This window comes from Myripristis murdjan, chromosome 3 (assembly GCF_902150065.1).
Source record: "Myripristis murdjan chromosome 3, fMyrMur1.1, whole genome shotgun sequence".
Classification (NCBI taxonomy): domain Eukaryota; kingdom Metazoa; phylum Chordata; class Actinopteri; order Holocentriformes; family Holocentridae; genus Myripristis; species Myripristis murdjan.
Window position 1 is genome coordinate 18,600,810 of NC_043982.1, and position 13,928 is coordinate 18,614,737.

At 40.8% G+C, this 13,928-nt stretch overlaps 1 protein-coding gene across 2 annotated transcripts; it reads left to right on the forward strand.

Moving 5' to 3' along the window:
* The first annotated feature begins 1,451 nt into the window (after positions 1-1,451).
* Positions 1,452-13,436, forward strand: lrrc28 (leucine rich repeat containing 28). 2 transcript variants are annotated; one of them, XM_030048318.1, is made up of 10 exons: positions 1,452-1,588; positions 4,710-4,950; positions 6,014-6,054; positions 6,923-6,960; positions 7,823-7,960; positions 9,385-9,591; positions 9,679-9,781; positions 10,134-10,318; positions 11,165-11,324; positions 11,541-13,436. In XM_030048318.1, the coding sequence occupies exons 2-10, from the start codon at positions 4,783-4,785 to the stop codon at positions 11,608-11,610; spliced, it is 1,110 nt and encodes a 369-aa protein (XP_029904178.1). In that variant the 5' UTR covers positions 1,452-1,588; positions 4,710-4,782; the 3' UTR covers positions 11,611-13,436. The 2 variants fall into 2 exon arrangements, with proteins under 2 accessions (XP_029904178.1, XP_029904179.1); XM_030048319.1 differs by lacking the exons at positions 1,452-1,588; positions 4,710-4,950 and adding an exon at positions 5,374-5,413.
* The last annotated feature ends 492 nt before the right edge of the window (positions 13,437-13,928 follow it).

Below are 13,928 nucleotides of genomic sequence, written 5' to 3' on the forward strand. Positions count from 1 at the left end.
CCTAAAGACAAAATTACTAAAAGAGACCATTTGTTAAATATTAATGTGAGGTTTGGAAATGTGATTTTCATTTCAATGAATCTTTAGTCATCTTCTTTGGTCTAAGGCATTGGTTCTCAAAAGGGGGTATGCGTACCCCTGGAGGGACGTTGGAGCACTGCAGGGTGTCCGTGCGATTTTAATGTTAATGGAAAAATATCAGTCATGCATAATTCCTAAAAGCATTAGCCTTTGCTATAATAAGTTCAATAAAAAATGTCAGTGTGATTTTGATAAACCACATGTTACTCACTGTATTCTTTCTGGGTTTCCCAAAGGTCAATCTGTGTGTTTGGGGTTTAAATCTTGTTGTCGAGTGAGGACATTTGTTCACTGTGACAGGCAAGTCAGACAAAAATCAAGCAGCAATAAAGCTAAAAACTGGGAATTTCCCAGTTTGGGATCAATAAAGTATACCTATCTATCTATCTATCTATCTAAAAATAAAGAGAAAGCAAAAGCAGACCCAAAAACATTATGTCAGTATCAGGTTGTTTCAGGCACTCATGGAGCTGGAATGGATCTCTTTATATAGGCTTTTTTTTCTTTCTTTCTTTTTCCACTGGTCAGGGTGTGCTTGGCTGAAAAAAATATTTCAGAGGAGGTACATCATTGAAAAAAGGTTTAGAGCCACTGGTCAAAGGCAGTGCAGCTGATATTTCTGAATGCCACGAATGCTTCTCCAAAACCAGAGGAGAAACAGATTTATGAAACCGACCTGTATATTTAAACATCTGGAGAGTTCCCTTGTGCAGTGAATGAGATGATGTTGTTACAGCCCTATATAAGCTCCCACCACACACACCAAATCAGCTTTTTCTTATGGATTGTCAGACAAAAATTACCCTTAAGCCCAGGCAGTCCAGGTGTCCTGTCAGTGTGATGAGTCTTAGACACTGCACTGATATAAAAATGTAAAGTCTGGAGCTCCTCCATAGAAATTGAACTGGGGGAGCTGTCAGTTCATTCACCCAAAAGCAGGCTTAAACTTGCAGTGTCTGCATCCTTCGAAGTCCGGGTCCTCCGAAGTCCGCGGCCTTCGGAGGACTAGCTATTAAAATGCTAATTCACCACTAATGTATGCTATGGATAATATATAGATATAGATATAGATAGATAGATAGATAGATAGATAGATAGATAGATAGATAGATAGATAGATAGATAGATAGATAGATAGATAATGAAGCATTTTATTATCCATAGCATACATTATTGGTGAATTAGCATTTAGTCCTCCGAAGTCCGCGGCCTTCGGAGGACCCGGACTTCGAAGGATGCAGACCCTGAATTGGGACACAGCTTAGGACTTAAGAAGGTGTTGATTATAGAAAATGACCAATAGATGGCGGTAAGGTAACACATGCGGATACCAACCGCCCAACACAATCAAGAGGAAGAAGAAGAAGAATGGTGACCTTTGACCGATGACGGTTAGCGTTGTTTACATCAGACAACTTTTTAGTCAAAGCTTGGAGGAAACAAAACGCAGGTTATAACGTGCATATGGGGAAATGAACGCTGATAAAAGCGGTCTTGCTCAGTTAGGGTAAGTATTACACATGCTTGTTTTTCGTGGTGTGGTTTGCCGTCGATATTAGTTAGATATTAGCGTGCTAATAGCAGCGTTTGTAACAACTTCTAACAGTACCGACATGTACCGTTTATGTCAGTTAGCCTCGGTCGGTTTGTAACAGCTAATGTATCGATGCATGGCTGCTGGGTCTGCTAATGGGACATGACAGGTTTCCAGGGTGGTTTTTTGAAGACTACCGAGTATTAACTGATGCTGACAGTGAAGCAAAACGCAGCTAGCTAGTTGACTGTGCACAGTGGACGCCAAATTTGGTCGCAGTAGCACAAAGCGGTCAGGATATGTGCCATTTTTTGTTGCTACGGTAGCATCGACAGAACATCGACAGCAAAACCACCATATCGCACTGTCTAGTCTACAACTCTATGAATGTGCTTTTGATGTAAAACCTGTTAAACAATCAGACGGGTGACAAAGCTAGGGGGGAAAAAACATATAAAAGGTCTTAGCAAGGAGTTGGGTCACCACCAGCTGCCAGAACAGCGTCAACTGCGCCTTGCTATATGGTCTGCAAGTCTCTGGACTCTACTGGAGGGAAAGAGCACCACTCTTCTCAAAGATGTACATTGAGAGGATGTATTGTTATTTAAAGTAGGAGTGCAATGCATAGGCATAGATCCCTCATAAGTAAGACAAATGCACACTTGAGGGTTGGGTTGTATAAAAATATATAAGCACTGGTCTACGGAGATGTGGAAGAAGTGATGTGGTCAGATGAGTCGTCCTTAACCATATTCTGGACACTACAGCCCTGAATGCTGGACCCCTAGTGCGAGGGGGTCCACTGACTCTGTTATGCTTTGGGGGCCTTTTTCCATTTGTTACCTTAGAGGGAAGACTCATTGCAAATCAGTCCAGAGTTATTCTGAGCAATCACCTTTACCTAAATGATGCCACATTTCTATCCTGATGGGAGTGGTCTCTTCCAGGATGGCAGTGCCCCCCTTGCACAAGGCACGAGGGCTCACTGAATGGTTTGATGAGGATGAAAATGATGTAAATCATGATGCCATGGCATTCACAGTTACCAGATCTCAACCTAGTTAAACAGCTATAGGAGATTTTGGATCAATGTGTTAGACAGCGCTCTATGCTACCATCTTTTGGAAGAATGGAGCTCTATCCCTCCAGTGAAGTTCAGAGTCCTGGAGAATCTAAGCCAAGGTGCACTGAGGCTGTTCTGTTGGCTTGTGGTGTCCCAACAGCTAACACATTTTATGTTGGTTTTCCTTCAATTTGTCACCTGCCTGTATGTAGATATAGCATATAGCTGTACAGTACAGACCAAAAGTTTGGACACACCTTCTCATTCAATGCGTTTTCTTTATTTTCATGACTATTTACATTGTAGATTCTAACTGAAGGAATCAAAACTATGAATGAACACATGTGGAGTTATGTACTTAACAAAAAAAGGTGAAATAACTGAAAACATGTTTTATATTCTAGTTTCTTCAAAATAGCCACCCTTTGCTCTGATTACTGCTTTGTACACTCTTGGCATTCTCTCGATGAGCTTCAAGAGGTAGTCACCTGAAATGGTTTTCCAACAGTCTTGAAGGAGTTCCCAGAGGTGTTTAGCACTTGTTGGCCCCTTTGCCTTCACTCTGCGGTCCAGCTCACCCCAAACCATCTCGATTGGGTTCAGGTCCGGTGACTGTGGAGGCCAGGTCATCTGCCGCAGCACTCCATCACTCTCCTTCTTGGTCAAATAGCCCTTACACAGCCTGGAGGTGTGTTTGGGGTCATTGTCCTGTTGAAAAATAAATGATCGTCCAACTAAACGCAAACTGGATGGGATGGCATGTCGCTGCAGGATGCTGTGGTAGCCATGCTGGTTCAGTGTGCCTTCAATTTTGAATAAATCCCCAACAGTGTCACCAGCAAAACACCCCCACACCATCACACCTCCTCCTCCATGCTTCACAGTGGGAACCAGGCATGTGGAATCCATCCGTTCACCTTTTCTGCGTCTCACAAAGACACGGCGGTTGGAACCAAAGATCTCAAATTTGAGACAGACCAAAGCACAGATTTCCACTGGTCTAATGTCCATTCCTTGTGTTTCTTGGCCCAAACAAATCTCTTCTGCTTGTTGCCTCTCCTTAGCAGTGGTTTCCTAGCAGCTATTTGACCATGAAGGCCTGATTGGTGCAGTCTCCTCTTAACAGTTGTTCTAGAGATGGGTCTGCTGCTAGAACTCTGTGTGGCATTTATCTGGTCTCTGATCTGAGCTGCTGTTAACTTGCGATTTCTGAGGCTGGTGACTCGGATGAACTTGTCCTCAGAAGCAGAGGTGACTCTTGGTCTTCCTTTCCTGGGTCAGTCCTCATGTGTGCCAGTTTCGTTGTAGCGCTTGATGGTTTTTGCGACTCCACTTGGGGACACATTTAAAGTTTTTGCAATTTTCCGTACTGACTGACCTTCATTTCTTAAAGTAATGATGGCCACTTGTTTTTCTTTAGTTAGCTGATTGGTTCTTGCCATAATATGAATTTTAACAGTTGTCCAATAGGGCTGTCGGCTGTGTAGTAACCTGACTTCTGCACAACACAACTGATGGTCCCAACCCCATTGATAAAGCAAGAAATTCCACTAATTAACCCTGATAAGGCACACCTGTGAAGTGAAAACCATTTCAGTTGACTACCTCTTGAAGCTCATCGAGAGAATGCCAAGAGTGTACAAAGCAGTAATCAGAGCAAAGGGTGGCTATTTTGAAGAAACTAGAATATAAAACATGTTTTCAGTTATTTCACCTTTTTTTGTTAAGTACATAACTCCACATGTGTTCATTCATAGTTTTGATTCCTTCAGTGAGAATCTACAATGTAAATAGTCATGAAAATAAAGAAAATGCATTGAATGAGAAGGTGTGTCCAAACTTTTGGCCTGTACTGTATGTAACTATGTCTTCCATATATTTAGTTATAATGATCTTGTGCTGTGTTGTGCTGGTCCAGCTGCCTCCCAGCTAAACTCTCATTTTTGAAGTTTTTTCTGGTCTCAGTCGCAGTAATGTAACAGAGATTCAAGTTTGTCTGTTGAAGATTCAGTCCATCCTGTTTTGTTTCAGGGAACAGTAATGCCATAAAGGAAGGAGGCAGTACAGAGTCTCCTCTCCCAGGACAGGAGGGATCTCCTCAGAAATGGCAACTGACCTCCATGAGACCATATTCACAGCCAAACAGGAGCGCCACAAAAACCTGTTCCTCAACTACAGGAACCTGAACAACTTCCCTGTGGAGCTGCTGAAGGATGAAGGCCTGCAGTTTCTGGAGAGACTCTATATGAAGAGGAACTCCCTCACCACACTGGTATCTAGGGCTGTAGTCTGTTAGTCGACTGGTCGATTTATTGGTCGATACGTTCTTGCTCGGCCAAAATCTGATTGGTCGATTATTTGCAGTGTTAATTTTATCAGGAGTAAAGCACTAAGTGCTGATGGGGGTGTTTTCAGAACACCCTGTTTCACAGGTAAACAGTCGGTGTTCAGAGCACCCCCCTTGTTTTCACAATTTTGGATTAGCCCAACCCACTGGCTGCGACAGATAGGTAGGCCCGTATGTTCTGAATTGAAGAAAAAATTAGGTCTGGTTTTCCGACTATTTGCTTAATTAAGAACGTTTAATGAACATTTAGTCCTCTACCATGTCAAAGACGTCGTCAGTGTGGCAGCATTTTATCAAAATAGATGGGAAAAAAGTCGAATGCAAACTTTGCAAACAACAGTTTGCGTATCACAGCTCAACAACCAACATGGCATATCACCTAAAAACGGTAAGCTAACATGTCTGTGTTAAGTTGCTCTGTCAGTTTTGAGTATAACAGAGCTGCCCACTCTCACACATTGGCCGCGAGACTCACGCATTTGATTGGCTTCACACGCTCTCACGCCACACATCCTTATAATGAAAGTACAGCAGTCTGTGTGCGCGGCTTAGGCTAGGCTTAGGCTATATTGATTTATAATGAGGTCAAAAACGATTTAATATACTGCACATACTTGTTGTTTATGTTTATTTATAATTCATTTAGGCGGAGAAGGCTAGCAGGCAGGCTACTGTCCAGTTAATTGATCTAAAAATAGTAATTTTTTTTTTTTTTGTGTATATCCCCCTCTGACTGAAGACTCTTTTAAAATGTTTGGGTAAATTGCTCAGTTCTACATGTGATAGATATGTGATCCCAGAACCTCTTCATCAAAAATGAAACATGTATGTGTCACAGTGATGCTTATCAATCTAAGAAACAGACATTTTATCAAAGTAAGTGCTGTTTGTTTAATGTGAGACTTACTGTGCCATTATATTTTTACATTGTTTCATGATGTTATGGTATATGAAATCACATTTTTCCTGTCTTTTATTTCTCTCTTAGCCTGACAATCTTGCTCAGAAGCTCCCAAATCTGATTGAGCTGTGAGTATTCAGTTAATACTATTTTTATCATTAATGCATTTTACAGTAGCCACTACCCTAGCCAATGTCATCATGGTTTTTAGTAGACAGTAAAGGTTTGCCCCACCCCATGATGTACATCATTTTTTACTGTAGTTTCTATAATTTCCATATTGTGTTAACAGTGAATGTATTGTCAGTTTGTCAGTTTTGGCGAGTCATTCTACTCTAGTAACTATTTTAGCAGGTAATAAGTCCATATTTGCTGTCCTGTTGTGAAAAGCTCATAGGCTGTTAAAATTGTGAAGGTGAACTTTGTATATTTACAAGATGCCGATACTGAAGACTTAGTTTCCTGGCCTGAGCAGGGCTAGAGTGTACCTGCTCTTTTCAGGGTAGTCAGATGAGAGTCCTGAGAGAAAAACCCTTCTCATAGGTATCAAGTGGGTCTGTTTATGTGTGAAGGGCTCTACCAGTTAAAATTATGAATTTTAAAAGTGTCACTGTCATTCAAGATGATTAAGACTTAATTCAGCCACTTCTTCCTCTCTGATTTTTGTTTTTTTGCAGTGTTTTTTTTTGTTTGTTTTTTTGTTAAAGAAATTTAACTGTGACTATTACTCTTTAATGCATGCTATCATGATGTTTCAGGCCGTTATTCACTGAGCTGGAGTCTGGACGATATGGACAAAATCAAATATCACAATATATGTGACGAAACACTTCTATCAGTATTGTGAGGATAGCCTATATTGTGCATGGCTATTGCTGGTTTTATGAGCAATTTACACACAAAAGCTATTTGATGAAAAATCATAAGCAATGTTGATGTGATCACCAAGCCAGTATGCCGAACTAGCAGATAATCATGAATTTTCTTTCTTTCAAGGTATTTGCACTCTAACAACATAGTCATCATTCCTGAAGGTAAGTCTCTCTCTGTGTGTCAGAAGATGCCCAGAATAGATTACACCATCCACACTGAATGATAGTCACTCAGCTTGCAACTTGACAGCGTTTGACACAAGCATCACTCGACTTGAAGGTAAAATAAGATTTAAAAAAAAAAAAAAAAGTTTGTTATGCAAATTACAAATTTTGTGCACAAATTTGCGACATCTAAAAACATCTCATTTTAAGGCCAAAGAAAGAAACTAAACACACACACACACACACACACACACACACACACACACAAACTGTGTCATAACAAAGATGAAGAGTCAAGGCACAGCTAGGAGCATGTTTATCAGCTAAACTTTAAAAATGTTATCGTAATATCTTTTGAAATTTTGTTTATTAGCAGCTATCAACACTCATGGCTGAATCAGACAGCAACATCCACTATGCTGCACAATCCCCAACATCAGCATAACACACTTAGTTGCATCTTTCTACGACCTCTGACCTGGGACATGACCTTTAACCAAGATACTCCAACTTTTAATCAGCTTACATTACAAGTCCCTCCATGAAGTTTCATCCAAATCCATTCATTAGTTTTTGAGATACTTTGCTAGCAAACAAACAAATAGAGGCAAAAACACAACTTCATTCATCAGTGGCAAAGGTAAGGACAATTCAAATATCATGATAGAAAATGTTACCACAATAAGTTATTTGATGGCATGGGAGGGTAAAAGAAACTAGACGAATCTGGAGATTAAATGAGCCTGAAGGCTTTTGTTTTGTGTTTTTTCCTTCATTGAGCTTTTTTGGAGCCAATGAGATCAGCTAGGTGAAGTGTATCCATTAAACAGAGAGAGAGTAACTGTGCTGTGATCCTCAGCCATTGGAAACCTGGCCAAACTGCAGTCACTGGACCTGAGCGACAACGCCCTCCAGCTCCTCTGTCCAGAGATTGGCAGACTGAGGTCCTTACGCCACCTGAGACTGTCCAACAACCAGCTGAAATGCCTTCCTCCAGGTAAAAATCAGCAGCTATCTGTCTCTCCAGGTGTCACTCTTTCCCTCGGCCACTTCCTTCTGAGGTATATCCCATCCCTGCTGTCAGTCCCTTCTGCAGTTGTCATGAAACGCCAGATTTGGTGGTGTCATTCCTCCAGGAGTATTGTGTATCTGCTCACAATACTTAAGGGCCCCCTGGATAAAACTATACACCAGATTGATTGTTGAATACATACTTGTCCAGTTTCAAGGAAATAATGAAAAATAATTAATCACTGGATATATAGTCTGCATTATAGCAAATGAAGTGAAATGACGATGAACCGTTCACATGTAATATCTACTATTGTGGGGAAAGAGGTGATGATGGGCACAGCAACTGGTGATTGACAAATGACAATATTAGAGCATTAATATGTATTGACTTGTGGACATGTATGTTACCAGCAGATGGCGACAAGGGGGTTCCACTAGGAAAGAGCTTCACTTATTTTTAATGCCAGAATCAGGGATTTCATTCCCTGTGTATCTTTGTAACAGAGTGAGAGCTTGTGCAGTGTATTTTAAATACAAATGCAGAGAGGCTTAGTCATCATAATCTTGGCTAAAATTAAAATCTAGATTATTTTGCTCTCTTGGAATGTTTTATTATTCTTAATTCTAGAAACCCAGTTAGTTCACTGCATGGTATTTACAGTTACAATGAATTTCCCTACATGAACTGAGGAAGTTTCAGTTTTGCTCATATGTCACTGCAAGATACACTATGTAAGATTACACAGCATTATCTGTGCCGGGAACTTTGTCTTACTCACACACACACACACACCTTTGGTGTTCTTTAGCAAACAGGACTGGAGCTGATTGTTATGTCTGGCTGTCCTGTCTTACCACGTTCTCCCTGTGGAGGGGGACAGAGACCTGTCCACTTGCTCATTGTGGAGAACAGTAGGGTGGAGACTCTGTCTCAAAATAAGAAGTCACAGGTTTAACCACCACAGCAGCCTCTGTGTCCCAGAAATAGACATGTTACTTTTTGAAGAGTCCTCAGGCAAGACTGAGCCTGCTTATTCTTTGCCAGTCACTGTGAGTAAGTGTCAGCTAAATGCCTAAAATCCAAAATTCAGATGTGTGTTTCAAAAATACACAGGTACCAGTCTGAATGGGACACAGGCTTTCTTTGTTCTGAACTACTTGGAAATGCCACATGTTTTAAAAATACTTACTTGAGGGTAATCATTCAGTATATAACATTGTTAATTATCCAGTCTGTAAAAGTCTGTTTTTGTCAAATCAGTACATCAGTTCTTTGCTTTGGTTTAGTATTGTGCTGTCAGTCATTTTCTAAGAGCAAGTGCGACTTTTGCCAATGAGATATGAGATCTGTGATTAAGAATAAAACTTGATGCATAAAAACGTCTTTCGTCTGTCTGGTATCATTAGAGATTGGTGATCTGCAGGATCTGGAGACTCTAGATGTGTCCATGAACCAGTTGGTGTCTCTGCCCGACCGGCTGTACCGGTGTCTGTCTCTGCAGTATCTGACTGCTGACCACAACCACCTGAGCCACATTCCCCGGCAGCTCTGCCAGCTGCACCGTCTTAACCAGCTCTCCATGGCCACTAACCGGCTGGTCTTCCTACCACTCGGTCAGTACCATTCTCTGACCCAAGTGTTGTATGTTGTAATCCAGTTATTCTGAAGAAAACAGTATTGAGTATCGGCTTGTGTTTCAGATCTGGGCAGATCGCGGGAGTTGCAGTTTGTGTTTGTTGACAACAATGTGGAACTGAAAGGCCTCCCCTCGTACCTGTACAACAAAGTCATTGGCTGCAATGGGTAACACACCTTCCTAAACAGTTGACCAGTTTAGCTTAGGTTACGGTAGATCCCTATCACAGTTTATTGACTGCTGCCCATGGCGAGTACACTGCCAGCACTGAAGTTATTGTTAAGATAGATAGTGTAGTGCTCTTTCCAATGCCTTCTATACCTTCTATCCCTTTATGAGAGCCAACTAATGCATTTTATGTCCATTTATGTGCATTTTATGTATGTCCAACCACAGACACTGACCAACTTAAAATTTTTTATTCAGTTTATGAGTTGATTCAGCTGTTTCACTTTGCAGACGTCATCGTTATTTAAGTATGTGTGTCAGAAATTGTGTGTATCTGTTTTTCCTGTCCAGGTGTGGTGTGTCCTCCCAGGTGTTGGACAGTGACCTCGGTGAGGCGCTGGGTGAAGCTCTAAGCGAGGCTCTGGCTGGACTGCCAGGTGAAGTAAAGGTGGTGGGCTTGGAGACAGATGGCGTGGTTCCCCTGGAGGAGCTTGCCATGCGGACCCTGCACCGCACCTACCACCACCACCCAACGGGTGAGGAGCACCGGTGTACTTGGTGTGACACCAACAATAAGTGTTTTAATTGGATGATGGTCCATTAGGATATACTTTTAAGGCTTCACTATGTCTTAGGATTGATTCTGGATCCCATTCACTAATGTCTTTCAAAGTAGTGAATGGATGCCTCTCCCTAAGCATGGTAAGATGTTAACTGATGAACTATCTTAAGGAACAGACCTGTATGGAAGCCCTGTGTTTCCGTACACATTGTACCCCTCTTTTATCAAGGCGCACCAGTAGTATCTACAGCATGAGCCTTTAGCATAAGCATGAGTATGAGCAGGAGAAGTAATGTACTTGGATCAGCAAATGCAGTTTGGGACAGTATAGATACTTAACTTACATGTGATATGCTTGAATAGTGTTACTTAAGAAATTTATAGGCATAACATCTATTTATTAGGAGAAACACAGGCCACACCCTTTACTAACCTTCCTTGAAAACTGAGGTGTGATGACTAAAAAAGTGCGAGAAAATGAGTAGGCTAGTAATGGTGTGTCAAAATCGAAAAAAAAAAACACTGAAAACAAGTAAATGGTAAACATTTTGTGGTATAGAGTTGTACTTGGGCAATAGGTAGAGAGAAGGCCCCTTGTATTGTTTTATCACAGGACATAAAAAACAGAAATATTATATATATACCATTGCTGGAGTTAGGCATTTGTCAGAAAGTTAGTTCATTATGTGCGTCTGTTTTTACATGAGAGAGAACTTATGTGTTTGAAACAGCATCCATTCGATGATGCCTTGGCACATAAAGAAAGTATGAGCAACACAGCAGGAAGCTGTTGTGAGTTCCTGTACTGTTTTCTTTGCAGAGCTGAACCTCGTGCCTCCCATCATACTCCCAAAGAGTCTGCTGGACCTGCTGCAGTTCCCCCTGGGCCACTGTCACCGTTGCAGCCAGCCCATGTTCACCATCGTCTACCCCAAGCTGTTCCCCCTCCGCAACACCGCCCTGGCAGGGGTCCACCGCAGGTGAGAGCACATGCACCCCATTCCCACCACAGATACACTTGAAGAGTAAAAGTGGCTGCTCTATACATTAATCAGTCATAATCTAGAGTCCTGCTTTATTTTAAACATGTCTGCTGAAATAGAAAGTGGGACTGGTAGACTTTAGAATTAGCTGCTGATGGATTCATCATTAACACTTTGTTTCTAATCTGTCCTCTTTGACTCTTTCCTCTTCAGAACCACAGTAAGTTTTGTGGCCTATTGCTGCTCTAGTCACTGCCTACGGACCTTTGACCTCCAGGGATGACCTCACCTTACTAGCCCCACTTCCTCTCAGCAGCTGCTGATTGGGTTTCCAGGACCTGACAGATGATTGCTTACCAAGAGTCCGCCAATGAATGGTGGATCTTGGTGTTCTTTACTCCAGTATTTCAGGAGCCAGATGCTTGATTGACAGCACTAGGAACCACTGAAGAGCAGCCTGTGTGGACACTGGGCAGCGGTAATAATTGTAATGAAATCTGTTCATGAATGTCCAACACACTTTGGACAAAGATACTAACACTAATTCCATATGGAGTTCAGGTTATGCGCAATAGCACTTATCTGAGTTTAACCAAATGGCATGTTAGGTCTTCAGATTTAACTCCTACTGGAGTTGACATATTCACTGCTGTATGTGAACAGCACAGCACTCTCATAATTCAATTAGATCTCTCTAGAAACTCTGTCAGTATTAGACCTGAAGTAACCACAATCCCTTTACTGAAAATGGGCACTTTTGTTAACGTTATTGAAGAACTTTATTGATTTATTGGTGTTTGTCTTAAAATGTACAGACTTTTGTGAAATCGGAAGTTTTTTACATCATACAATAGAAAATATACATATTTTGCAACACACATCCCATTTACAGTGAAGTTATCTTTGTGATATTGTTGGTATGTATATTTTTGTTTCATTTGAACAGTTCTGCTCTAAAATACTGTTGCACATAAGGCATTTTCTATAGCTTGCACAGTAGCTTGCTTGAGAAAACCCTCTCCGAATAGAGAGGTCCCAGGTTCAGTCCCTGCAGTAGTTATGTGTCCTTGAGCAAGACACTGACTTTATTTTATGTTAATCTGGATAAGGTCATCAGTTAAAGTATAATTGCAGTATTTTTCATCCTCAGCCCCACTTTTCCACGTTTTGGGGTCCAAATGACTCATAGGAACAAACATTTTAAAAATTTGTACACACGTTGGTCTCTGTAGGGATCCATTCCATAATGTTTCAGACACTTACAACAATCTGATCCTTTCAATGGCAAAAACAACCACTTTTAGTGGACGCAGTTTAATAGGCGAGCTTACCCCCTGTGGTTACATTTTGGCATGTTTTGCGGCTGCAGGCTGAGGAATTCTCACTCAATAATGGACCAATTCATTTCATTCATTTCATTTCAGTCATTTGGACTCCAAAAGGTGGAAAATAGGACTCAAATTGAAAAGTACCGGAATTATCCTTTAAGTGCCTGCAATGTACATTTGGGGAAATTCACATTGTCACGACGTATATTAATACAACATATAAGGAGTTCCCTTCCAAAATACATATTTTTATTTTTTAAAAAAATGTAATTGCACCAAGTTCATCATTAATTGTTTCTAAAATGTATAGGATCCAGTTTAATGTCAACAATACAATAACACATACAGAATTTGTTTGAATTTTATGATGTCAGTTCTGTGTAGGAGGATGTGTCCCTTCCCCTTGTTTCAATGATTTCTATTTTGTTCTGAAACAAAAACTCTCTGTAGGTCATTATTAACGTGTTGAAAAGTAACCAGTGGTTTTAACACAGATGTGTTCAGCATCCAACAACCTAAACATGGACGGATTGTTTTAAAAAGTCTTGTAGAGCCTTACATCGTCAGCCTCACCATGACATTTTGACATGACAGTTTGCATTGTAATGTTCTTGCCACAGACTATAGAAAACAAGGCTTCTGCACTGCTTGATTGTTTTGTCCAACTGATGGCCGTGTGTTAATGTTACTTAGTATGATGTTGTACAATTCTAATTTATCAGTTGTTTTCTTTAGAATGTGTTGCATTTGGCAGTAAACATTGAGTGATGGTTTAACTTGATTTAATTGGCAGTGAATTTGTACCCACACGTGCACAAACCACTGATCGAGGCATAGGAGTTTGTCACGGTGCCTGCATGGAGGATTTAAAATGGAACATTTCTTGAATCGCTTGATTGGAGGTGGAAATTTACATGTCTGCCAGTTAACTAAGAGCTAGGATTTGTTCCATGTGTGTAGCAGGGCATGTTGTTACAGTAATAACCTGTCACTGTATATATATATATATATATATATATATATATATATATATATATGTGTGTGTGTGTGTGTGTGTGTGTGTGTGTGTTTTCATTTTGCTACTCTATCACCAATTCATATATACCACAGCAACGGTTCCAGCTGTTGCCAGCTCTCCTCTCACTGCACCTCATGTTTCTTTTTTTTTCCTCCCTCTTTCTTCTGTCTGTGTCCATTGCATGGCAAAGAAATGTGCATTCAGTATACTGTTGCTTTCCCAGGAACAATGTTCTACTGCCGAGTTAGCAAGAGT